Source organism: Ovis aries, chromosome 26, assembly GCF_016772045.2.
Source record: "Ovis aries strain OAR_USU_Benz2616 breed Rambouillet chromosome 26, ARS-UI_Ramb_v3.0, whole genome shotgun sequence".
Taxonomy (NCBI): Eukaryota; Metazoa; Chordata; class Mammalia; order Artiodactyla; family Bovidae; genus Ovis; species Ovis aries.
In genome coordinates this window covers 23048516-23075742 of record NC_056079.1, presented here as the reverse complement: position 1 = coordinate 23075742, position 27227 = coordinate 23048516, and the positions used below count along the sequence as shown (strand labels likewise).

The 27227-nt window shown below is 43.2% G+C and overlaps 1 protein-coding gene across 7 annotated transcripts in view; it reads right to left on the bottom strand.

Annotated features, from left to right (window-relative positions):
* The window catches only part of DLC1 (DLC1 Rho GTPase activating protein), a 519553-nt gene that overhangs the window by 11827 nt on the left and 480499 nt on the right, over positions 1-27227 (bottom strand). For all 7 annotated transcript variants that reach the window (XM_012105836.3, XM_042241334.1, XM_060406932.1 and 4 more), the window contains 5 exons: positions 18092-18163; positions 12470-12551; positions 6070-6133; positions 3105-4513; positions 2043-2219 (listed from right to left, as the gene is read on the bottom strand). In XM_012105836.3, coding sequence (XP_011961226.2) covers positions 2043-2219; positions 3105-4513; positions 6070-6133; positions 12470-12551; positions 18092-18163 — 1804 coding nt within the window. The remainder of the gene's footprint in view (positions 1-2042; positions 2220-3104; positions 4514-6069; positions 6134-12469; positions 12552-18091; positions 18164-27227) is intronic.

The window sequence follows — 27227 nt, the reverse complement described above, 5'->3', positions numbered from 1 at the left end:
GCTACAGTCAAGACCCTAAGCAGGCACTTCATTTGTCCTGAAAATGGATGAGCATCATTTCTAAGCTCTTGATGAGATCCCAAAGTATTTAGGGTGAAAAAAAAGATCAGAATAAAAAAAAACCAGCAAATGCATGATGTTGGTCCCACATAATGAGAACCAACTCCAGAGCTCAACGTAGGGTGCGGGGTGGGGGTGGGGGAGGAAGGCAAGCGAATGACCTGAAGTCAAAATAAATTCTCCTGCTGATGACCCGAGAGAACACAACATCTTTAGCTTTCTAAAGGAAGACAGAGGAGAACAATGAGGGTTTTGTGAGCCTACCCCAGGCTCCCTGGAGTCCTGACACCAGGTCCAGCCTGAGCAGTGTGTGCAACAGCAGGAAACCGCTGTCATGTATTTAATGCTGTCAAGCAGGAATTCCAGCTCTACAAATGACCTCTCTGAGTGGGACAAGGAAGGGCAAAGCTGAACAGGAAAAGAACTTTGTGTAGAGTTTCTCCTTACTCCGTGGATCCCACAGCATGAGGCTTTCACGTTTGGTTTTGACTCATGGGAAAAACTGACCAGAACTCAAGAAATATTCTGGACTTTCAGATTCTTGAGGGTTTGGTGGTGAGGGGGGGTGGTGGGCCACTCAGAACCGAGAATGTGAAACATGCAGTTTTAAATAGCCAGCAGGGAAACTCTGGCTCGAAGCACAGAGGAACCCTGCGGAAGGCAGACTGCCTTGACTTGAGACTGCTAAACCCACAGCCACGGTGTGTTTCTGTTTATAGCTCTAGGAAAGGTAAAACTGAAGCGCAGGGCCAAATCCGTATTTCCATACAGTGAAGTATATGGATCGAGGCTGTAAGTATGCATAATACTCGCTTTGTCGGGGGAGAAAAGCCCAGCGGCGGAATGTACAAGGAACACATTACGATCTCCACTGAGAATCTGAAGCATGTGGGGGATAAACCAGTCAATACTTATTTCTGTCATTCAGAACAAACAACTTCTGTATTTAGCAGGGCTCACATAATAACAGCCTTTGAACAGGAGATGCTTTGATGCTGAAGTTAACCTCACTAGGAGTCCCAAGGAGGGGAGGAGCTGGGGAGAGAAGTTACGTTGCTATAATGATTCTGGTTTTGCTACCAAGTGCTACTCATGAAATGGACCAAGTCTCCATTTTACAAAGAACTAAAATTGTGCAAGTGGATAATGAACACTTAGATTAGTGAAAAGACTGAAGGAAACCCAGCTGATACTGCAAAATGCGCTGGGACGTCAGTGTAGAGGCATTTGTCTGCTTTGCACTCAGTAGGAAAAATATGCACATAATGGCTCCTGTCCATGACCTGTTCAGCCCAGCAGTCTACATCTCACGGTATACACACCAAGGGCAGTACTTTTTGAGAGTGTGGACAGTTCAATAAATTTTATTTTCATATATTATTTTTGTTTATAATATATTAGCATGGTAAATTCCTTTATTTTTCACTGCTCAAGAATCTTTGTTGGAAAAAACATAACCTGAACTCTTTAGCCCAGGTAGATTTTTGTGATATTGCAGATACCTATATCAATCAAAAATTATTTCTAAAGAACGTGCATGAAGCACTGTACATCAAGCATTTCAAAGTTGCTCTATGGATAGGATGCTCTAGCATAGGATGCTCTAACAATCTGTGATCTAAAATTTTCTTCCCTTCCTTCCAAAACATGATCTAATTCTGTACATGTATTTGCCTGTAGTAGGCTATTCCTACCACTGGGAAGGAAGAGCCTGGACAATGTGGTAGAAGAGTAAAGAAGTCTCACCCTATCAACTGGCACTTTGTCACTCCTAGTACTGAAAACTCAACCAAGCCTGATGGAAATTCTCTAAAGCTATACCAGCTTAAGCAGTATTGCGCATGGACTCAAGAATGCAGACACTTACAGCGTCGGGATGATGAACTAAAGATACAAGATCCACCTGTTACACCCTCAGTGCTGGGACAGCGCTAGTTGAAAATGTTTTCAAATATGGTTCACTGGGCAGTTTAAACCCTTACCAGCTAAAGCCATGCTTATTAGAAGGCGTGTATTTCTCCAGCAGGGCGGTTAACTTCAAGAGGGAGTACTTCTGCAGCAGGTTCATCTGGGCCACAGACTGGCAGTTAATCTGCAGTGACACGGAGTTTAGGCTCGGCCGATGAGAGCTCTGGAAGCTGTGCCATCTTAGCCTGTGCCTGCGAGAGAAGGGGGTGGGATGTTAGTACGAAAGGTTTTTAATGGGTTGACACACAGTCAGCAGTGGGTCACTCACTGGCCTCTGATCTTAGGAACTGAGAAGATTCGATTTCCATTCCAGTCTATTTACTTTGTCCTGTGGTAAAATACATACATAAATAAAATTTACTCCTTTTAGCACTTTTAGTATACAGTTAAGTTCCCTGGTGGCTCAGCTGGTGAAGAATCCGCCTGCAAGGTGGGAGGCCTGGGTTCGATCCTTGGGTTGGGAAGATCCCCTGGAGAAGGGAACAGCTACCCACTCCAGTATTCTGGGCTGGAGAATTCCATGGGCTGTATAGTCCATAGGGCTGCAAAGAGTCAGACACGACTGAGCGGCTTTCACTCAGTCAAGTACATGAAGCATTAAATACATCCATAGTGTTGGAGTTCCCTGGTGGCTCAGTAGTAAAGAATCTGCCTGCCAAGCAGGAGACATGGCTTCAATCCCTGTGGTAGGGAAGATCCCCTGGAGGAGGAAATGGCAACCCACTCCAGTATTCTTGCCTGGGAAATCCCATGGAGAGAGGAGCCTGGCGGGCTACAGTCCATGGGGTCACAAAGAATTGGACACGACTGAAGTGACTGAGCAACGTTGACGACAAAGTGTTGCACAATCAACCAACCCCGCTATCCATTCACAGAACTGACTTCTTCCCAAATTCTGGTACCCAGTGAACAATGTTCATTAATTTTTTAGGATGATAGGATTTTCCCATCTAGCACTTTCCTTAGGAATTTCATGGCTATAAATGGTTCAATCCCATGTTCCCTACACAGCAAGCAGAAGCAGCCCCTTTCTGATCACCTGCCCCTCACCCCCACCAGGTAAGAAAAACTCTTACCTGTTGCACCTGGTCAGGGAGGCCCCGACCCCAGAATCCCTCCTTTCCGGGATGTCAGAGGGCTCCTCAGGCTCATTCAGTGAGTTGCCTGTGCTGTCCAGGTCACTGGGGGTGGCTCGGTCATTGTCCACATCCAGGTGTATCTGCTTGGGAGAGGACGGGCATGGTGAGACCGAGTCCAAGGCCGAGTCGGAGTCTCCCTCATCGGAAAACTTCTCCGACCACTGGTTGACTATCCTCTGCATCCCCTTCACGTGGTAGAGGATGTCGTCCAGCTCAGGGAAGATGTCCTCGTTCTCCAGATCGGCCAGGTCACCCGAGCTGGAATAGAGGATGGAGCCCGGCACGTTGTCGTAGATACTCAGGCGGCTGCTCACAGAGCTTGAGGAGTTACGCCTCTTAAGTTCCTTGGGGCTGCTGTTTTCTCTCCTCAGGCTGATGTGGCCGGGGCCATGGAAGCTCCCGGTCCTCCAGTTCACAGAGCTGTTATTCCCTGAGGGAGAGAAACTGCCATTGGAAAGGGCTTTCGGGAAGGTGCCGGGCTTGTGATCTTCTGGGATGTAGAACACTGTGTCCTCTGGGTAGCTCTCCCGGTTTTTACAGTTCTGCTCCATGACGTTGTTGAACGTGGACTGATTGAAGGGATCGAAGCCCTCCAAGTACATGCCTCCCCGCTTGTTGCAGGCGCTGAGGCTCCGGGTCCTGGTGACGGGACTGGGCGTGCTCACGTTGCTGCTGGTCTCAGACTGGCTGCTGCTGCTGCTGGTCTGTGTGGAGCTGGATATGCTCCTCTTCCGTACCATGGGGACGTTGATGTGGTTGCCGTTGAGGGCGGAGATCTCCACGCAGTTCAGCTGCTTCAGTTTCTCCTCGTCTACCCCCTCCTGCAGGATGGGCCCGCTGATGATCAGACCCAGCTTGGAAGGCGCCTTGTGCTTGCTGTGGTGGGAGCCCTTGAGCTTTAAGCTCTCCATGCGCTTCAGCAGGCTGTGCGTCTTAGACTTGGCAGTCTTCTCATGGCCCTTCATGCTGAAGCTGAAGCTGGACAGTTCCTTGGGAGAGGGCAGGCTGCAGAAGGAGTCATCGTTGCCTACAAAGGTGCCGGAGGAGCAGACGCTGAGGACGGAGTTAGTCCGGGCTGGGGCCGCCTCCCCGCGCTGGGGTGCATGGCTGGTGAGGCTGCCTGTGCTGCGGACGGAAGCCACCTCCTGGTGATCGCTGAGGTCCGTCAGCATGTTTTCATGGCTCGGGGCGCTCTTCAGGTGGACAGTGTCCGGGGACCCAGGGATGGGGTCCTGCTTTGGAGAAAAGACGTCGAACTCTTCAAGCCGGGACCACCTCTTGCTGTCCCTCTGGAAAGTCCATTTGCCACTTATTGCACAAGGCTCGTCCTCGTCGGAATCTTCGCTCTGCAAAGACAGAAGGGAACCGGTAGGTAGCACGTGGCAGGGCGTGCCCTGAGGCCCGGGGCCAGGAGACTGACCATAATGCCATTCATGTCAATACCCGCCCTTACAGCTTTATTATTATCTTTTAAAATAACCAAGATGAATGTAAGCATTTCACAGGAAAAAGCCTGAGCAAGCGTTTCAAGCTAAAGAAGAGTCATTTTATGGAAACTCTGGGATCTATAGGCTGCTCTTAAATAGCTCACAGAGGAAACCTCTGAGATCTGTGAAAATTCCAGGCATGTAAAATATTTTGAACTGGAATCAGCAATGGGTAGGACTCCCTCTGGTCTGCCTCCAGTTTTGCTGTCCGTTGATAGTATGTGTTTATATTCCGTTTTGCAACTAAAATGGTGGTTCTCGAACACTCTCATCTCTCAGCCTCTTCCCTGTTCCTTTTCATTCCTCTCCCACCAACACGGGAACCAGAGTTAGTGCCACGAAAGTCCTATGGCGTTTCAAACTCAGGCATGCTCCAGGCCATTTAATAAGGCCACACGAATACCCAGTTCTGCTGGCATGTAACATGCGTACACCCGCAGAACATCTCTGCTGGTGATGCCCAACTTATAGACGGGACCCAGGGTTACACCGCGACAGACTATTGCATCCGAGCCCCTTGATGGGATATCAAGAGGCGCCGTTCAGTGATGCATGTGGAGTGTCTCCCGTGAGCAGGGCCCCCCGGGACAGCAGGTGGAGAGCACTGAACGCTGACATGCAGGCTCCTCTCCACAGCTCCTCACAGTGTGAGGTGGGGTTCCCGCTCATTCATTTAAAAGGTTTAACTCCCCCAGGAAGGCAACTTGGCGCAGGTTAGATAATTAAAATTGGTACTCTGACAGTGAAAAATCTGTTCTTTGACCAAACTCACTTCTGTTTACTCTAATTTGTGGCATTCACTCCCACCACTACACCCACCTCTTCTCCTAAGATCTCATAAGACATCCTCACATTTCAAACACAGGAGAAAATACCATCCGAATCAGTTACGTGCCGGCATTTCACTAGAATGTGTGGGATTTCCAGCCTCCCTCTTTCTCCTCTAATTCCTTTTCTCCCTTCAAAGCTCTAGTCTTCCATATCCCACCAGCCAGCCTTCCCTGCCATCTCTACAGCTTCAAAACATAGGTACTCTTACACATGGGAAGACAGAGTTCCCAAGAACTTCAATTGCAATTTCTGCAGGGAGGCAATGCAAAATGCACCAGAATTCCTTAAGCCTCATCCCTTTAATATGTTGCAGGCATTGAGTTAATGAGGTAAAATCACAGAAAATCTGTTCAGATCAAAAATAGCAGGCAAGACACAGGGTATTGGCTAGCTGCAGCTATTGGTTTCAATTACATAAGGCTACGCAGTTTTTGGTAAACCTGTCTGGATTATAACATTTAAAATGTAGGTATTTTTAGAACAAGGAAGTAAGAATTTGTGAAACAAAATCTATCACAAAACACATAATCCAGTTTTTCATCTTCTCCTTTGTTCCTACTCTATGATACATTTTATATACTCACTCTTTTCCGATGAGGACTGATTTCCAGCTTCATCACCGCACATTTATTTAAAGTATTTAGACGCCTACAGTGCAAAGAAATAACATTAGCAAAGACAGGAAACCAAGGAGGGGTGGATAAATATTTTTTCCAAACAGTTGACGTGTTTGAGTTTCTTTAAATCCATTAATTGAGAAGAGTATCCGAAACTTCTTTAAAAAGTGAAGTTTAAAAATATTTTTATATTTCACAAGTTTTTTTCATTTACATTAAATATTACTATTTTACAGTGAAATGGCACACTGCAGTGGTTCTGTAAAATGCCTCTTATTCTTCACAGAACAAACAACCCTCATTTGAAGACATGTATTCTTCCAATAGCCCCTAAGTTGAGCCATTAAGTATTTCTACCCAGTGCTAAGAAGTAAAAGCCAGTGGTCTCCTTTCACAGAAGCAGGAACATGAATAAGTAACCAAGCTGAGCTGCTGGCGAATAAAGTGTTTGCTGTTGTAATGTATTTTATCTCAAATCAAAATTCAAATGTAAAAATTTAGTTATCTCTGACAAATGATAAACAAATGATAGGTAGTCTGTTAAAAAATTTAGTGAGCTCTGTACAGAAAGGAGATTTGAACTCTCTTTACTACTTAATTCTTTTTTCAGCTTCCTGTATAGGACAGGAAAATGCATTGGTATAGTCATAGCAATAGTGCAAACGATTAATTTTAAAAACTGTATACTTCAAAGGTCAACATCTTTAAAAATTCAAAAAATAAGCGCTTGAGTCAGATTCTTCTTTGGAACAGGAGTCAAATTTTTTACTCTGAATGCTTTAAAAAAAAAAAATTCCAGCCAAAGAGTAATAATTTAAAATTAGGAAAGTAATTTAGCTTCATTGAGAATGAAGTACTTAAAACAAAGCAAAACTCTACCTCACTGGGAAATAATGAAATAGCTCAAAGAAAGAAACCCTTTCCAGACGCAGGAATAAACGGCATGTAAAACTGAATGACAGCTTTTCAGGCCCCAAATCTTCCTAACATCTTCCAGATGACCATCACTTAGTTGTCTTCAAATGGATCCTTAACATAGCTGCTGTCCACCATCAGTTAAGACTGCAGTTCTTCCTATTTCACAGGACAAGCACATTTAATGCACACAAGTTCAAACTGATTCTGAGCCCTCTTCAAGGCTCTATCGTTCTGATCCTGTCCTTGCAGCTTGTCTAATAACTTGGATAAAGGAGGGTAGAAAGTATTTTTGCCTGCTGATAAGACTGCCTTTGATTTCATAGATTATGTGGTAGCCTGCTTATAGGATAAACAAAGATAATCCTAAACAGAGCACCTATGCTCAGGAAAAGTCTTTCTGATAATGGGAATGGAAAGAACACAAATAACTTTAAAAAAAAAAGTCCACAGACATTAAAACGAGTGGATATAAAGTCCCTTTCAAAGGGGCATCCATTACTTCAATGACTTGTATCCACAGTGTTTTAGTTCTCAAATGTTTTTAAGATGTAAAGAATCCAGGATGGTTACAGTCTTAGGTCTGGGTTTCATTAATCAAACCTGAAATCAAATACCCACTTGACTTCATTTGGGCTTTAATGGTCGAGTGGTGTTTATAATCAAGTTTACTAAGCATGGATGCCTCTGGGGGTGGGGGAGGGACTTACTTCACAAGCTGCAGATTTGAGTCAAACAGAAAAGAAGGTCATTTTTGTAAAGGTCAGTGTTACCTTTTCCTCTAGGTAGTACCAAGCTAATGGAGCTTCAAAACTGAAGCCCCGGAGTTATTCCTGAAGTTTTTATGGAATTCACGTGTCCCCTAGACACCTCCAAAGTGAGGGTACTGGGGTGAAGTAGCAGTTGGGGATGCACTCTGGGTCAGGCATTGTGCCTGGAGCCTCACGTGTATTATTTCGTCTTGATAGAGACACTGCTATTTATTTTCAATGTCTAGATGAGGAAATGAGGCTTGGAGTGGACACAAACCTGGTCCAAGGCTACAGGACTAAAGCACGGTGACTCTGGCCCTGAGAAGCAGTCTCTTCCGCGTTCCTTTCTAAAATAAATGTTAATCATGATAACATATGGGAGCAGCTTCTACCCTAAGTATGACTCCTCCAGTGAATGGGAGAATACTGGTATCTCACACTGTCTGTCCGGAAGCCCGGGGGTCCTTTCTGGCCCCCAGGGTCCCTGCTGGCTCAGCTCCTCAGGAATGTGTCAGTCTTATCTGCTGGGCAACTTGCACTCTGCTCAGAGGGGGAGGGAGCACAGAGTGAGCCATCAGAGGTTCAAGAGCTTTGCTGGAGGAGCTGCAAGCACCCTGATAAAACCATGGCAGGCGTGGTCCTGGGCCTCACGTAGTCAAAGTGAAAACAGGGAAAGCAGAAGAGAGGTGAGAAAGGAAAAAGGAACGTATACCTATGGCCTGATATATGGCAGAAACCATCACAATATTGTAAAGTAATTATCCTCCAAAGAAAAAAAATAAACAATTTTTTAAAAAAGAGAATAAAACATAAAAAAAAACAACCCCAAGAACATTGTTCCCCCGTCTCTCTCTAAGAATATACCCCCAAAGAATAAATACTAGCCAGGTGTCAAGAACATCCATGAATAGCTTACCAGTTTTATTCTACTTTGAGATGCTGAAGGTGAAATGAAAGGTTCAAAGAAATGTATTTCCAAGATGCTGTTATTATTTGGCATAATAATGTTGAGTTTCCTAAGAAATATACTATTTAAAAGTATAAAAAAAAGAAAAAAGGAACAATTTCCCACATAGACCTGACAAATAAAAATTCTTCCAGGCCTTAAAGATATTTTCTTGGAATTACTGCAATTGCTTTTCTTTCAATAGGACCAAAATAGTAACATAGCTGAAATGTACTAAGTGGCTGGGTGCTTCACAGAGCTTAGGCTCTTCAAGGGCAGTTTAATAATAAAGTACAGACTGAAGATGCTACTGTCATTATACGATTTGTCATTATATGATGATCACTTTATTTAAGTAATTCTTTGGTGTATTCATAGGAGTCAGTTGTAACCTCACAGGAAAACAGCAATGTGGGATATACGAAGTTAGAGAAGATTTCAGAAAAGGTATTCCAAGAGGTCACAGTTTGCATTATCATCTGCATATGCTTCAAGACAAGTGAATCACTCCTCTAGTATTAATACTGAATGTGATGCTCTCGGAATCTTGGCTTTATCATCAGGGTTGGATCATAAGAGCAAAGCTAGCGCCGACTGGGACAAAAGCCAATCTCTCCAAGGAAACAAGTATGTTTACTGCTTAAAAGTGGTGCATGTTAAGAATCCATGTTAAGAGCAATCCAAACCCAAACAATCTAGCAGTTGCATAATTACAACTTTTGGTCATTACAAAACTGTATAGAACTTTATATTATTTAAGACAGTATCATTATCATTCTCAAGAACACACTGCCTACAAGTTTTCTGCTCTTAGTAGATTATGTTGAGAGGTCAGCGCCTACTAGATTATTGACCAAAAGGAGCTTTAAGATCTGCACAAAACTTGTAAGTACATGAATGTTTATAATAACCTTTAAGCAGAACATGGGAGTGTGTACTAGTATGTAAATGGGAGCTTTTGCTCTGTGTGTGTGTGGATGGGAGGGGTGGCAGGAAAGAGAAACCATGCAAGAATTATTTCATTTAAAACAAACCTAAAGAAGTTTTAAAAACACTATTAAATATTTAATAATATTTTATTAAAGTAAAACTTTTAGCTGAGTTTCTGTGAACTACACTACCATATGTATTTAGAATCAACTGCTCAAACTGCTCAAACAAGGCAAAAAGATGGAAGTCTATGAAAGAGTCTGTCTAGGAAAAAACTTCACAGATCACAAGGCAAAGTTTCAAACAACACTATAGATTCAGGGTCTGCTGGCCCTTTGAATTTTGTGGGCTGAGAGAGTACACAGAAGAGGCCAGTCTAGCAAATGAGATAAATACCATCATCAGTAAAAGCAAGTGTCCCCAACTACTCTGATGACATCCCAGGATCTGGAGGGCATTTCCAAGGAAGACGCTTGCCACTTCCTTCTTCTTCAGAACATTCGTTTAGCCCTCTCCAAGGAAAATCATTTGCCATAAGAAGTCTGTTTCTATGAAAGTGTGGACAAGAGACCTTGGGTTTTTCAGTACAATCAACTTGATGACTATTCCTGAATTCTGAATCCTACCCCAAGCCTTTCTCCACATACGCAAATCTGGGTGTCAGTTTTAGGCCCGGTAATTTTTAAAGCACTTGACATCCATCATTGCTTTTCCTTCTTATACTTAACCTATGAGATATTATTCTACACATAAGAGAAATTGATCCCATGGACTGTAGTCCATGGGGTCACAAAGAGCTGGACACGAGCGGGTGACTGAACAGCAATAACAGCAAGAGAAACCGAAGACCGATCAGAATACACTTGTGGGATCCAAAGAGAGAGCAAGGTCTAGTCGTTTTTAGGCTTTTCTTTCCATCAAAGATCTAAGAGTACAGATTTACTCCCTTCAAAGAGAGGTAGACGCTCTGATGGTGCTGAGAGCCAGCGTTAGCCACAAAGTACGGAGGACGCCCTTAAACCCAGAACAGGGTAACTACATTTCAAACTGATATTTAAGAAAAAAAAAAAAAAAAGAATCTAATCATGACCCCTTGGGCTGTGATGCTGCCATGATATTTTTATGACCCAGAAATTCCTAAGCCATTGCTGCTGTTTACAGGGCACACTCACTCAGTAGCTTGAAATGTGTGAGACGGATGATCTGACGCAATGAGTTATGTCTCCTAGGACACATCTTAGGAGTGACCTCATTTCTAAGCGTTATCACCAGTGATGAATTGAGAAGAAATTAATTCTGTCCCACAGCTAAGCATTCAAACATTTCAAAAATGTCTGGAGTAATTTATATTCCAGATGTGGTCTCCTTCCCTCCTAAACTGCGTCGGGGACATTTTTTCATTACAGATGACATAGCTATGATATTATACACTCTGCAGGGTGTGGGTGGGGGGCTGTGGAATCAGGTTCCTTTCAGAAAGTGTCTACATACCCTGGGCTTTTCTAAGCAGTCATTCAATTGGATTTGAAAAGTGACAGTGTTTCTGTGGTTAATGCGGCATTTTTTTTTTCTTTCTGAAGCCAGGAGAACTAGTCCATTCCATACTCCATTGTAAATACCATATTTGTCTTTCCCTAAAACTCCTGCTTAAGTTAGGTGCTTCAGAAACCAATGGATGACATAAGAAAGGCAGAAAACAGTATTTTCACAGAGCTACAATTGCTTTCTTTGCCTGTAAAAGGGAAATACATCCTGGGTGTCATTCCACCTCAATGATGCTTTTCCAAGTTAAAAGTAATACTGAAATTAAAAGAAAATGAATTTTACAATCAAATAAACAAGTGACCTAGTCTGTGTATGATCTTTTTCTCCCCAGAATTCACCTTTGATGGCTTACAGGTTTTGAGAAAAATTACAAGGATGACTAGCTTAAAAACGAATAATACGTCCTGAAGAGCTGGAGAGGATTATCAGTGTCCTGTCATCGTCTGCTGTGTATTTTATCACTTCCACTTCGTTAAAGCCTGCGAGCTGCTCAGTGTGAAAATCCACCAGCACCACGAACAAGGGTTTCTGACAGTTTTTCTCACATTTCCCATCAGGGCTCATTTGCTGCCTGTCTACTTTCTGTTAAAGGCTGTGCTGAGCTATTTTACAGCCGTATTTAATCCTATTGTTATGAATGTGTACGTGGGGAAGCTCAAGAGGTTCAGAGATGCTTTCCTGGAATTTAAGCCATGGTCCTCCTGCCTCTAGTTTGGCGTAGTCTCCCCGTCCCCCACATCCACTGATTCCTCTAAATGTATTACTTCCAATCAACAGCAGCTTTGACTCTTTGAGGGCACCTGGGTGGAGCTGAGCAGTCAACTACACTGCCTTAAAAAAAACAAACCCTGTTTCAGGTTTTCAAACCGCCTGAACACTACCTGTTTCAGGAAGCACATGGTATCAAATATGGAATGCTACTGAGTATGCCCTAGGGCAGTGCTATTTTAATGGCAATACTAAATAATAGGAAGTTACTAATTTTACTTAAAAGGCCTATGATTCATGAAGAAGTAAATCTCTATATACAAATACTATTCAAAAACCTGACATAAACAGGGGCTTCCCTGGCCGTCCGGTGGTTAAGACCTCGTGCTTCCGCTGCAAGGGGCACGGGTTCGCTCTCTGGCTGGGGAGCTAAGGCTGTGCATACTGTGCAGCCAAAGAGAAAGAGACCCCTGACCTAATTAGAGCAAAAGCAAACTCATCTCAGGGATGAATACTGCGCTCTTAAAAAGGAAGGAAAGAGAAAGAAAACACTCAAAACATTTCAATTTACCTGCATAAAGCCTCAATAGCATCTCTGTCCAAAAAATCATGCTCTCTCTTGACTGAGGAAATATCAATGGGGAACAGAAGATCTGTAAGAAAAATAAAAACAAATATACTTATTGAGCATTCAGACTCTTGCCAATCTAGCCCAGTTTAGCAGAGAGAGAGAGAGAGAGAGAGAGAGAGAGAGAAAAACAAACCCTCAAAAACAAGATAATTTCTTGAATACTTACTGTGTGCAGGTTACCTCATTCCCTACCAAGTGCTATGGGAACGTAAAGCAGTTTAAGACAATATCTTGTGTCCTAAAGGAGCTTGGATATCAAGTGGTCTGCAGACTCAAGTGTCTGTTGTCAAAGATAAGTGGTTCAAAACACTGTTTCACCTTTAAACAAATCAGCAGTCAACAGACCTGCTATATACATTATAATTTAAACCAGAATGAATACCAGAAGGATGCTCCCTTCTAACGTGGCTGTTTCCTCCCTCCCCCCACCATGTGTGTCTCTGCTCACATTTGATCAGGGAAGAGGTCACAGAAAGCCAGGCCAAGGAAAGATCTAGAGAACAATGGTGGTTGTCAATGGAATCCAACCATTTGCATGACATCAAAAGCTAAAGAGAATTCAGGATGTGCTATTTTTAAACAAATACAAGCACTTCCATATGGCTTTCCAGGAGCTTATATAAATCCCCCTGAAACAAAAGGCCAGCTCTAAAGCTGGTGTAGAACCACAGAATCCCAAATCCTTTTATTTGTAGAAGAGTTCACTACTCTAAGAATACGTTAAGTTATCTCAAAATCGAAAAGCAGAAAGGGGGAAGGGTCAATTCAGTGGAAGAATTCCCTTTTCTGTCCCTCGTTGATAAACACATCCAGGAAGAGTAGGGAGGAAGAAGACCAGCAGTGCTTCCGTGGAAAACGACAAAGCTCTGGAACTGCCACTAGATAAGGGCGAGATATCCTTCTTTGCTGTTCCAAGCTATTAAGGTAAATAATGGGCCTTCCTAGTAAAAAACTTATAAAATATCGTGAGGAAGAGTCCTTCTATGCAACTCTGTGGGTCAGGAACAGAGCACTGCAGGACACCGGAATACACAGAACCTAAAGATCCCTTTGGCCTCCCAAATGGCTAATGCTGCAAGGGGAAACTGCCATGGCTGTTGGTAGTTTTGGAGACACAAGTAACTAATAGTATTCTAGTTCTGGGGTTGACGTGGGAGCACGTGATGGTTCGTTATGTTTTTATGGCTTCTAACTTTTGACCATTGGTTTTAGAGGATGGTACCAAGCTCCTCATTTTCAGTCATCAATTTTCCAGAGATTATACTTATAAATATCTTTTTTCCCCCCAATGTTGAAAATTAACATAATGAGTGTTGTGGTCTATTCTTGTTTCTGAAGGCTAAAGTTAGTGATCCTGTTCTCTGAGTGGTAAGACAGACAGACCAATGAAATAGCTAGAGCCTAAAGATTCATGAAGAAATTTACAAAATTCAGTATTGGAGGATTGACCTCTCTTCATTACCTTCTAGACCAAATGATTAGGGAAATGATTAGCAGCACCACTATAGTAGCAATAAGAGAGAAGACTTCTAGTGAATGTAAACTATTAGTAAATACAAGCAAAGCAGATTATAAAGCTGTTTGAAGCTTCTGGCAACTGTATTTCACTTTGAACAGACACCATGCACTCTAAGTATTAAAGGACAGGGCTTATATTAAAGAATATGCTTGTGATACTTAATACATGTAAACCATAAAGTTAGCATGCCTGTTGAGTGCATCTGAGACAGCAACTTTGTTATTTTAGCAATTCTGAACTCAGTGTGCCCAGAGCTATATTTTAGATTACTTTCCTGACCCAAATTAACTTTAAAATTCTGTTTCAGAAAGGAATTCTAGGAAAAGTAGGGACTACACGCAAGAGAAGAGTGAAATAATTACTTTTTGTTGTTGTTGTTCAGTAGTTCTCAGAGTTCTTCAGGTTAGGATTTAAACTTCCAGCTTGGGTTTAAGCGCTGGAAGTATATATTGTCAATGACCAAAATAAAGCTAGGAATCAAGGAAAGAGTGTGGTGGTATGCGGTGTGTGTACCTGCCCTGAACAGAGGGATGGGACAAAGGAGAGAAATTACAAACGCTTAGAACAATGTATAGTACAACCTCAAAGTAGATTTAGGCTTCAAAAGACTTGTAAACGTCAAGGGACCCCCAAAATGTAACTTGCGAAAATACAGTCTGTCTCTTAGGATTTGGAAAGATGTAAGCAGAGACCGGAAGGGGATCTCAGCAAAGATACACATCACAAGAAAGGGCTGCTTGGCAGCAAATCAACACTAAAAATTGACATAATTGAAGGAAATTTAATTTCTAAACAGGAGAACAAAAGGACAAGCATGTTACTGCCACTGCAAATGCAATTATCTTTCCATATCTCCAGTAGAGCTGTGAACTGAAAATCCGATAGAATGCTGGGCTGCCCCCACCCAACCCCCTCCAAAGCCCTACTGAGACAGAGGTGCTGCAAATGGTAACAGGTCCAAAACTCTCCTACAGGAATAAGCAACTCCACATAGTAAGCACGTGGGCTAACCAAACACCTTAAAAGAGAGAAAGAAAGGAAGGAAGAAGGAAAAGGAATTGGAGATATTCTGTGAAATGGAGGAACAGTAAGATATTCTACATAGTCTAATTATAAAATAATTTTAAACCCATCTTCATGGGGAAATATCGTACATTCAGTCTGGGCTACAAAGAGGAAGAACAGGGATTATTAATGAAGTAATGAGTTAGATTAGCTGAGTGAGCTAGGGATATAAAAATGATCTCTGTGGTTCCTCCCCGGTTTGCTTCTGGGGAGCATCCCTACTCCCTCCATTTCCCTCTTCAGTGCAACCTGCTGCAAGGGGACTCCCCTGCTGGTCCACGGCCTGAGACTCCATGTTCCCAATGCAGGGGGCCCAGTTCAATTCCTGGTGGGGAAACTACATCCCATAAGTTGCAACTAACAGCCAGTGGAGCCAAATAAGTAAATATTTCCTAAAAGTGCAGCCTGTTTATCTTGGGAGCGCCTCCAAGCTGACAAACTATCCGATCTTGGCATTCGTCGTTCAGTTGCTAAGCTGTGTCTGACTGTCACCCCATGGACTGCAGCACATCAGACTTCCCCGTCCTTCACTATCTCCTGCAGTTTGCTCAGACTCACGTCCATTGAGTCAGTGATGCTATTCAACCATCTCACCCTGTTGCCCGCTTCTCCTCCTATCCTCAGTCTTTCCCAGCATCATGGCATTCTGTTCATTTATTAAAGAAGAATGCTGGTGACCAGCAGATACAAGAGGGAGCACACTGCCATTGCTACAGGAAGCAGCCTGCTTGTTATCATCCTAGAAGGATGGGAGAGCAAAAGAAACATCTTAAAATCACTGTTTATCGTGAGAAGAGTTGAACATCCCTGCTGAAAAGACTGAAATGACATCGTTTAACCTCATTCTTTCAGCAGTTTTGTCACATAATGCCTGTCTCATAGCATCTCCTTCCTCTTAAGTGGTGAAAAAGATGTATTCTTTCAGTGTAAATCAACTAAAATTATGCTTGCTTTTGAGATATTTGGCAACCCCTTAATGGTGTACTCTGAGGCATGAACTGTTTTATTTTCACAAAATCTGCAGCATCTCCCCAAGTGGTGGACACCCCTGATGGTGCAGAATTAATACTGGCTTGTTGACTAGCTGAATGGATGGTTGGATGGATAGATGGCCAGACAGATGAATGAGAGACACTTGGCAATAAGAACAATAAGCCTCCAGTTTGAATGAATAACCTCTTCCTCCTGGATTATACGGAGCACACTCTGCCCACCCCAGGCAGCCAAAGACATGAGTGAGACTCACGGTGCTCAGCACCCTGTTTCGGCATCCAAGTGATGCTCAGGGTGCTGAGGAAGACATGAAGAACCAGCAAAAAGCCAGCCTGAAAGTGAAAGTGCTAGTCACTCAGTTGTATCTGACTCTTTGCAATCCCATGGACTGTCGCCCACCAGGCTCCTCTGTCCATGGGATTCTCCAGGCCAGAATAGTGGAGTGGGCTGCCATGCACTTCTCCAGGGGATCTTCCTGACTCAGGGATCGAACCTGGATCTCCTGCATTGCAAGCGGATTCTTTACTGTCTGGGCTACCAGGGAAGCCACTAAAAGTCAGCCTAGATCTTGGATTTTTTATTTTTAAAAAAGGGTCCAATTTTTCTTAATTAAAAACTGAATAACCTAGGAGAAATAATAATGACCAAATGACAATCTAAGGAAAAGTGAAAAGTCTAATGACAAAGTAGGGAAATATATCTACAACACATGACCAACAAAGCCTTAGTGTTTAGAATAAAGAAGTCTTATAAATTATCAAGAAAAGCACAATCAACTCAAGGGAAAAATGGGCAACAGATATTTTACAGAAGAGCAAACACATACGGCCAGATGGCATGAATAAGTGTGTCTTATCATCAACAGCTAGAAAAATGGCAGTCAAAATCTGTAAGATATCATTTTATATCCATTTGAATGGCAAAAATTAAAGTCTGGCAATGTCAAGGGTTGAGAGCATGTGCAGAGACAGAATCTTTTTATATTACAGGGAGGGGTGGAATCAGTACAGGAACTTTTCAAAAACTTCCATTACGAAGTTGTACATACATCTTTTCAACTACCCAGTAATGCTACTCCTAGGTATGTGTGTCGGAGAAGGCAGTGGCACCCCACTCCAGTACTCTTGCCTGGATAATCCCATGGACAGAGGAGCCTGGTGGGCTGCAGTTCATGGGGTCGCTAAGAGTCAAACACGACTGAGCGACTTCACTTTCACTTTTCGCTTTTATGTATCGAAGAAGGAAATGGCAACCCACTCCAGTGTTCTTGCCTGGAGAATCCCAGGGATGGTGGAGCCTGGTGGGCTGCCATCTCTGGGGTCGCACAGAGTCAGACACAACTGAAGTGACAGAAGTAGCAGCAGCAGGTGTGTGTGTGTGTGTGTGTGTGTGTGTGTGTGTGTGTGTGTGTCACACAGAGTTGGACACAACTGAAGCGACAGCAGTAGCAGCAGCAGGTGTGTGTGTGTGTGTTATTCCATGATGGTTACTTTGGCCAGGGGGCGGCAGAGCGACAGAGACTGGTAGGTCTGCTACTATCAAGGTCCTAGCTTTTTTCGGGGGTGGTGGTTTTAGGTGCTTGCTATATTTTTTCCTTCATGAAATATTCCAGTAAATAATAAAATGTCTGAAAATAAGCTGCACATCAATAATAATCATATACCAAGGACATGCTTATGGCCATTATAAAGGAATGGCATGGGACTTCTTTGGTGGTCCAGGAGTTTGGAATCCACCTGCCAATGCAGGGGACACGGGTTTGATTCCCGGTCCAGGAGCAGCTGAGCCCGTGCGCCACAGCCATTGAGCCTATGCTCTGGAGCCCATGCTCTGCAACATGAGAAGCCAGCACAGTGAGACGCCTGCACTCCACAGCTGGGGAGCAGCCCCCGCTGGTTCTGTGAGCAGCAACGAAGACCTAGCGTAGTTAAAAGTAAATAAATGAAAAAAAAAAAAAAAAAAAAAGAATGGTGCTTCCAGCTTACCTTCATAAAGCTGGGCATACTGGGGGAATCCTGCGGCTCGGAGCCAATCACAAGCTTCTTTGGCTTCAATTTCTGGAAGAGAAGAGAGGACAGACAAACATGTTAGCTATGTGTAACTCTGCTTCTTCTTCCTTAATAAACTCTGGTTTTGTTACAGAATTCCCTGATGAGAAGGGATAAGCAAAACACAAAATCCACTTATTCAAATGGTTTAAATTGTTTGCATCTTTTCAGACTTTAAAAGACACATATAATTATCCATCTTTCCTTTAAGAAACAAAAATGGAGTCTCAGGAGTAAGTCCCTCTGTGCTGCTTCTGTGTTCTGGTTACAAATAACTACAAAAACAGGGCATCATGAGAAAGTTGAAAGAGGATTAAATAATTGATTTTAGGTCTGGGCGCCTTAACTTGATTTACTTTTCACATCAATAGAAGGCCACCAAGTACATCTGACACCTTGGAAGAGAACTGGCTTGACCTGATGGGATGCGTGTAGTGGCCTGTATATTGTGAAGGTGCCTCTTTGGGTCTATCAGGGAGCAGAGAGGCGCTGGAGGGCACTAAGCCGATAAACCCCACAGTCATGGCAGGCTGAAATGCCCGAAACAGCTTCTAGTACCCCATGGTTAACATCTTATAGACAGTACGGATAAACAGTAAGGCCAAGAGCAACTGACATGGTGTTCAAATTCATTCAAGCCCTACTTACGACTCCATTAAAACTGACTCACAGAGGAGTTCGGGGCAGAGTCATTAGTTTTTTAGTTTGTACAAAAAATATTCTTTCAACTCTTCTTCCCACCTTCCTCAGATCCTCAGAGTACTTAGCGTGTAAGGCTGCTGCTGCTACCGCTAAGTCGCTTCAGTCGTGTCCGACTCTGTGCGACCCCATAGACAGCAGCCCACCAGGCTCCTCCATCCCTGGGATTCTCCAGGCAAGAACACTGGAGTGGGTTGCTATTTCCTTCTCCAATGCATGAAAGTGAAAAGTGAAAGTAAAGTCGCTCAGTCGTGTTTGACTCTTAGCGACCCCATGGTCTGCAGCCTACCAGGCTCCTCTGTCCATGGGATTCTCCAGGCAAGAGTACTGGAGTGGGGTGCCATCGCCTTCTCCGAGCGTGTAAGGCTAATCACTCATTTATAAATGTCTCAGTATAGATTAATTTACTCCACATTCAAATGTTCATTACACTTTTCTCCTCTGAGCCAGATAGGAGGCAGATAACCCATCAGAGAGAAATATATATATGTCTCACTTTAATATATATCCCACTCTTGTGCAGTAACTTTATTGTTTTAGAGCAATAGGTTTGAACTTATTATTTCATGAGTTCTTTGAGTCTTTAGAGAAAAGAGAATTGAGAACACTCAAATTCATTAAAATAAGTAAGGATGGCCTTACTGAATGAACATGCCAAAGAAAAAAGCCTGCTACTGTCTTCTGATAAGTTGGTCAATACCTAAACAAAACCACTTATGGCAGCACAGAAGCAATAAAAGACAGGGCAAGGTTTATTACTCCGATGAATCTTTTCAGTGTGGTGATGAAAGTAGCATCATAAAGCACAAGATTCAGGACTGAACTTTGGGGTTTTGAAGGACAGAGTGGCTGGAACGTGTCACTCTATTGACATTGAAGAATCTCAATCTCTATACTGCATCAAACAATATATCAAATTGTCCAATGAGAGATCTGCACTTAACAGTTTACCTCATTCAATAAGGAATTAAAGAATCTTTAAATAAAATCATAAAATAAATATTTCCCAGAAAACTGTATTGCTGGAAAAACATATAAAAGTTCAACAGTTTATTTTAAGAGATGTGGAAACTACTTTCTTCTTTACCCCCATGGCCATGGCGCAAAGATAGACATGGAGAGAAAAGAAGCTAAACGTTTGTTTTTTAAAAAATATTTTAAATATCTTGCTTCTTCTACTGTATAGAGGTTATTTCCACTGAACAGATTGTTAAACGTCAAACAGTAGATTGTTAAAAAGTAAAAGTATTTGCTTTCTACATATTTTACTTAATAAAATAGCCAGAAATTCTCAACATCTACTTTTTCTGGACTATATTCAGACATGCTATCAGATCAGAGCACACACACAAGCCTTAATTGGACACAATTCTCCAGCCAGCATCACCACTTATTTAGAACATGTTCTTGATTTCTTATTAAAATGGCTTCATGCCAAGGGGCATGAAAGATGTATGGCATTATTTTTTCTACAGAATGATTAAATTTATTTATATAATACCTAACAAATCACAAAATGTTTTCACATATGTGCTGTGCTTGATTGCTTAGTCGTGTCCGACTCTTTGTGACCCTATGGACTGTAGCCCACCAGGCTCCTCTGTCCATGGGGATTCTGCAGGCAAGAATACTGGGGTGGGTTGCCATCCCTCCTCCAGGGAATCTTCCCAACCCAGGGATTGAACCCAGGTCTCCTGCATTGCAGACAGATACTTTACTGTCTGAGCCTATTCATTTAAAGTCACTTCAGGAATACATAAATGCCTACGGATGTCTTGTCACTCTTATTCATCTGCCACCGCTAAGAAAAACAAACGCCCCCAAATGACCAAAAATTGATCTAAAAATCTCTGTTCACATAGTCACTCTTCTTAAGGGCAGTTGGTTAGAAAGAAACGATGTGAATAGGCCAAGGTTCGCATCTTGTGCAGATAATTTAATGGAAGGCTTACAGTGGCTAAAAAGCAGCACTTTCAAGAACTACAGAGATCAGTAATTTTCCCTGCCTTTTCCTCTCCCTACTATAGATGAGAATGTTTTTCTTTTAGATACCAAACCACGGGAAACAGACACGCCTCTATTTAGTTTACATTTAACAATGTCCACTCAAAAAAGTTTAAGATGCATAATAAATGAGAACTTGGTGCTTCTATAGAAATCAGAATTAGAAAAACTGTAAAAAGCTTGTCATTGATTTTTTAATAAATGGGATAGTTACTGACTTCACTCTCACCCCTTTGCAGTTACCAAGAGAAAATGGTAACAATCTAAGGTCCATTTTATTTAATATAAAAAGAACCCATGTCTACTACCAGGTCAGGTAGGGATGTACCGTTTCTAGTTCCCTCCTGACCCAGGCCACGACTTCCACCCTTACCCTAACTGAGACTCCAGGGTTCCTGTTCTCTTTCCTGAGACTCCTGACACCAACCTTGCCTCACCAAACTTCCTACATTACAGTTTTGATCTTGTCTCTCCTGCACAAACTTCCCTGGAGCTCCTGCTTCACTGCTTAGAAAGCAAGTCTAGGCATCTCCCCGGGGTTTTTAAGGTTCTCCATGTGGCATGGAACTGTTCAGCTCCCCATACCTGCTCCATACCCCAGCCAAAGTAAACCTGGTCCTTCTTCACCCACCAACACATCCCTGGCGGAAAATATTCTCCCATTCTCTATTATCAAATTTTACTCATCCTCCAAGGCCTCAGCCAAGTGTCACCTCCTATAGGCAGTCTTCCTAGATGCCTCCCAACAATTCCATCAATGGTTAACTTTTATTGAGCACTCACTGTGTACAAGGCCCAGTTTAAGCACTTAAGGTATATGAATTCTCTGACTTCTCATATTGATCCTAACAGGTGAGTTGGGAATATCCCTAAGATATGAAGATGAGGGAACAAGTGGGGAAACAACCACTTCTTTCCATTCAGTTGCCATAGTGTGACAGAGAGCAAAGACTTGCAGAAATGAGCAACCCCAATTTCCCTGGAAAAAAAAAATGTATCAATGAACAACGTTAATATTAAGCCAAGCCATGTGAATGCTGCATTACTGCTGGCATTTTGACTCCCCCTGTGTCTGTTTTTGGAGGCCTCTAACTGGCTCTCAGGACAATCTTTTTTTTTTTTTTAATTATTCACCAGGCAAAAGTGCCATCAGAAACTGAAAATGCAGTGGAAATACAATGACACATTTAGATCTGGGTTTTCTCTAAGCCAACAACAGACAAATGTGTGAAGGAGGAAATAGGAAATTTTTATTGGAACCAGCTTCAGTAATGACTTGTGTTAGATGAATGAGCTTCGGGAGAACCTTTGGTGTCTCACTGGGAACCATGAGGCCGTATCTGCACACTTCCTGGCATGATGGGGTGACCCTAGTTTCCCCTCACCCCTCAACAGTAAGTTAGAAATTCCCCAACCCCGTCATCGTTCCGCGGAACTCGCCATCTCAGTGACTGAGCAATGATTGTCGGGTCTGAGCAGGATGTGAGTATTTCCACCTTCCCTCTGCTCTGTCTGCCTGGTGGAAACCCTCGCGGAGCTTCCTGCCTTCTTAGCGATTTGCCATGTGCTTCCAAAATCGGGCCTCAAGGCAAATGCTCCACGGAATGCATCTCTTAAATACAATTCTAAGGAATCGGGAGGAATGTAAGAAAATTCAAGCACGTTCCGGATTCCGTGGATTCCCCCAACGCGGGCAGACTTGCGGGCACAGATCCATGGAAACGCGGATGCTTCACCAGCCGCGGAGAAGCATGTGGCTGTGTGAAGGGAGGCGCTGCTTTCTGATCTAAACCAAGATTCCTAACCCCGGTTACAAAATTCCTTCAAATGGAAGGAAGAATTACTTCAAAGGATCAATTCTCCTGCCTCCACTCAGGGCACCCACTTTACAGTACTGCCATACAGCTGGGCACCAACAGGCCCACCTTCCCTGGCAGGTGGGTTTCTCGTGGGCAGAGGAGCAAACCACAGCCTCAGACACTTGACCTCGGAGGCTCTGAGCCCGGGTCTTGGCGGGCATCATAACCCGCCCCCACCCCCCACACCCAACTCCCAAGTGTTCTCATTTTCTCCATCTAGAGAGGAACCCGACAACATCTTTTTAAAGAAGCTCCTGCTGCTAAGTCGCTTCAGTCGTGTCCGACTCTGTGCGACCCCATAGACGGCAGCCCACCAGGCTCCCCTGTCCCTGGGGTTCTCCAGGCAAGAACACTGGAGTGGGTTGCCATTTCCTTCTCCAATGCAGGAAAGTGAAAAGTGAAAGTGAAGTCACTCAGTCGTGTCCGACTCGTAGCAACCCCATGGACTGCAGCCCACCAGGCTCTTCCATCCATGGGATTTTCCAGGCAAGAGTACTGGAGTGGGGTGCCATCGCCTTCTCTGAAAGAAGCTCCTAAGTAAATGTAAAGGTAGTCAGGATCGGGGACCACTGAACCAGGTAGCATTTCTTCATATTCCTTTATCCCAGATTCTTTCTTCCCAAGGTATCCTAGCATCCTTCCCACGGAACTCTCTGATAACCCTTGCTCCTCCCTACCCTCATGAACTCTCTCCTAGTCCGAAGGCTAGGTGAGCCCTGGATTGGTCTGTAGGAAATACATGGTTTATGTCATGCCATGTCATGTCATGTCACTCCTCTGCTCAGAATTCCTAGATGACTGCCACTACCTTTCAGACATGACTCCTCGGCAGACCCACAGACATCTTAACTCGCCCTCTGCCCAGCCATTCTGCTCATGGAGGGCCTCCAAATGCAAGCTCGGCTCCAGTCTTCCTGAACTCCTTGCGTTTCCCAGGATGCACAGGCTCTTCCTCGCCTATCTCTCTTGCTGCAGATAAATTCTCCCTCTGCACCCCATCAACCTCTCTCCCTCTCCTTCCCTGGGATAATGAGTATACCTACTAGAAGCTTAATTCATTTGTTTATCCGGAGAGACTACTATTTCCACATTGGAAGCACATTTACATTTGTTTGAAGGCTAAGAATCCATTGACATTTGACTGAGAACTATGACTTAAACCCCTATCTCTTTGCAATTAATAAATGTTCAGCACACATACACACACACACATATGCTGCCAAAAGATTGGCTATTGGGAATTACCTATGTAAAGTGAATTTCTAGTTGGGCTAAGTCAGATAGCACAATGTATATGTTAATATTTATTAAACTCTTCTGCTATCTAATCACAGCAAAGATTATGACTAGCCACTAGCAACATTCCTACCCTCAGGTGCCTAAAAAAAAAATTCTAAACATCTGCTGTGCCTCTTCTCAAAGAGACCAGAGAGGAAGCTTCTGCAAGACCAGTCAATATAATTCAGCTCCTGGGCCATCTGGCCTCCCAGTAGCTGACCCAAATCCACCTTTAGATATATTCTAGCACAACCACACATTTACGTGCAGCTAATCACCCTTCACTTCCTTGTTCAGCTCAATATTTATTTATTGCACATCCAGGGTCTGTGCTGCCTGCTGTGTTCAGGGACAATCAAAGACACAGGTCGCTGCCCTGAAGCAGGAAGCCAAAGGGAAAGGTAATTCACAATTGAGGATACTCAGCTGATTCTCTTATGAATGAGTTGGCTTCTGAAGGGCTCTTCTGAGATCCCTGTATTTAAGTCCCAAGGGACCCTGTCCAGGCAGCCCTCAAGAGTCCCCTTTTCATAGATGAGAGCCAGACTTCTGACAGCGGCCCCTGTGCCCTTGCGCCTTCTTCCATCCTGTCACCCCATGGCCCCCGGGCTAACTGACCCACCCTCACAGGCCTCTTCTCACCCATCCCATGCTCCCTTTTCTGCTTTATCTTTGCTTCTCCCAAAACATTTATTATGTTTACTTTGTCTCTGCCCTCTGTAAACTCGCCAAAGGCCAGTTTCTTTGCTTGTTTTACTCTTTGATATATCCCAAGCACCACCAACAGTGTGGGATACATACTAGTTACTCAATAAATACCATAGAAATAAATGAACTGCAATGTGATTTTCTTCTAGTAAAGTGGTCTTAATTTTTTCAGATCAGGAGCCACCGTGAGAAACACATTTTACATTGGCCCCCCCACACACACACATGCATGTGTACCTATGCACATGTTCATGTACACAAACGTGTGTATATAAGCATATATAAAACTGAAATGTATCCACAAATAACACTTCTAATAAGTAATGCAGTCTTACATTTTTTTAATGGAAAAAAAAAAAAAGCTATTTGTTACCTCCAAGAAAAAAAAAACACAACAACCTGTTTGAAATATACTGTTCTTACACAGCTTTTTCTTAAACAGAAGGAAAGAGGAAAAGAAAGAAAGAAAAACGAAGGAAGGAAGGAAGAAAAGTAAACTAAGAAATCTCTGTATGGTACAGAGGAGGCTTTGAATTCAGAGGCAGGCAGGGGAGGGAGGGAAGGGGCTACTGGGCATTCATTTCAATATTCAGCCTTTATTTGGAGGGATTATGATCTTTTATAGAAGGCTGGATTGCAGGACAGGAGACTGGGAATAAAAGAGAATAAGCTAAGAGGAGAGCCGGCAAAGCACAGGTGTGTGTCAGGGTACGGTAAGCAGACTCGATTTACTGAAACACACAACAGAGGAAGGGGAGGTATGCAGTGAAAAGCAGGTTATGCCAAAGAGCAGATACAAGCATCTCCTTAGCCTGGTTACCCAATGAGCAACCAGCATGATTTCCTCAGATACAGAAGAGCTTTGCCTCTGAGTGTCCCAAGTTCCTACTAATAATCCGCCACAGAAAGGGGGCAAAGTATGATCTGTAACAGGTCAGGGAAACAGGTCCAGGAAAGAATCCATTGCTTAGTTAAGTAGCCTTAAGAACACAATCCTTCTGGACTGGTTTCCTCATCTGTAAAATCTGGGATTGCCACAGGCTGTGCAGATTCCTTAAGTTTCTGATTCGAAGAATTCCTTTATGCCCATTTCCCGTGTTTGTCAAGACAACCTTCAGACTAGGTTCCATCTGTTAATTTTCCAGATTTATCATCAATTACACGGAGACATTCTTCTTCCCTCAAAAAACTGATCAACTGTATAAAACTGAGTGGCTTATTGCTAAAATATCTAATTTGTTTCCGTTTTTGAAGGGCGGCGGGGGAGCCATGCCTTGTGACTTGCAAGGCTCCTACTTCCCCGACCAGGGATCAAACACATGCAACCCTGCACTGAAAGAATGGCATCCTAACTACTGGATCGCCAGGCAATTCCCTCTAATTTGCTTCTTAATAGATCAGTTTCTAGATTTGTTCCCTGAAGCCTATGATCATATTACAGAGAACTCAAAATCCTAGGCATTTTTGCATATCCATGTCTCCAGCCCTCGAACTAAAATTAGTCTTTACAGGAAGAAAACACTCCAACGCATAGAAAACTCTTGAGTTAAAAAAAAATCAAAGTTTTACTTTGCTTATTGATCTTGTACATTTGTGTTTCAGTTAACAGCACCATCTTGACATCAACTCAATCAATGAACTGGGGGCTGGAAAGCCTCTTGGAACTTTTCCATTTTTTCCTCTTTACAAATGAGGAAGCTGGTCCAAAGTTTAGCTATCAATAATTTGCTTATGGTCCCAGAGGGCACCCCCTCTCCCCCCACCAGCCCTCACTCCTGTTTAGAGAACTTTCTGCACATGGCAGTCTTGCCCACAAAGATTACCCTCACTTTGAAATCACTAGACTGTTTTTCAATACAAGTAAGAAATGGGAGTTTTGAGGGAGTTCTCTTTTTAAGTTTTTTTTTTTTCCTCCAACTTGAGATTCGGCAGATACGTTGCTTTCTAGTAAAGAACATTCCTAGAAATAATATAAAGGGGGGGGCAGGACCCATTTTCCCTAATGATGTGATGACAACTTAATAAATGGCTCTGCTTTAAAGAAGGGACACATAAGGCAAGCCCACACCTGATATTCTGCACAGGAGTCCACACTCCAGCAATGTAGAAATTAAATCAATTAAAGTTTTCTTTGGGGATTACTGAGTTCAAGTGTTTGCAAAACACTATTTTTAACACACAAACCAGGAAAAAAGCACATAGCTCACATCAAAAAATACATGCCTTTTCCGTGCAAAGGCAAACAGCTCTGTATCCATTTAAGCTCAGGCAGGACTGGGCGCTATCCGGCACTCCAGGCTTGAGCTGATCCAACTGTTTCCAGGAACAGAAATCATCTCCCAATGAATCAGAAACTGGCACTTACTACCCAGCACACACACACAAAATCAAACTTACATGAAAATAAACTGTTAAGGAAATGGATATTGCATCATCACATCTTTCTACTTCATTGCAATCTGAGGTGGAGCAAAACCCACCTCCATCTACACACACACACACACACACACACACACACACACACA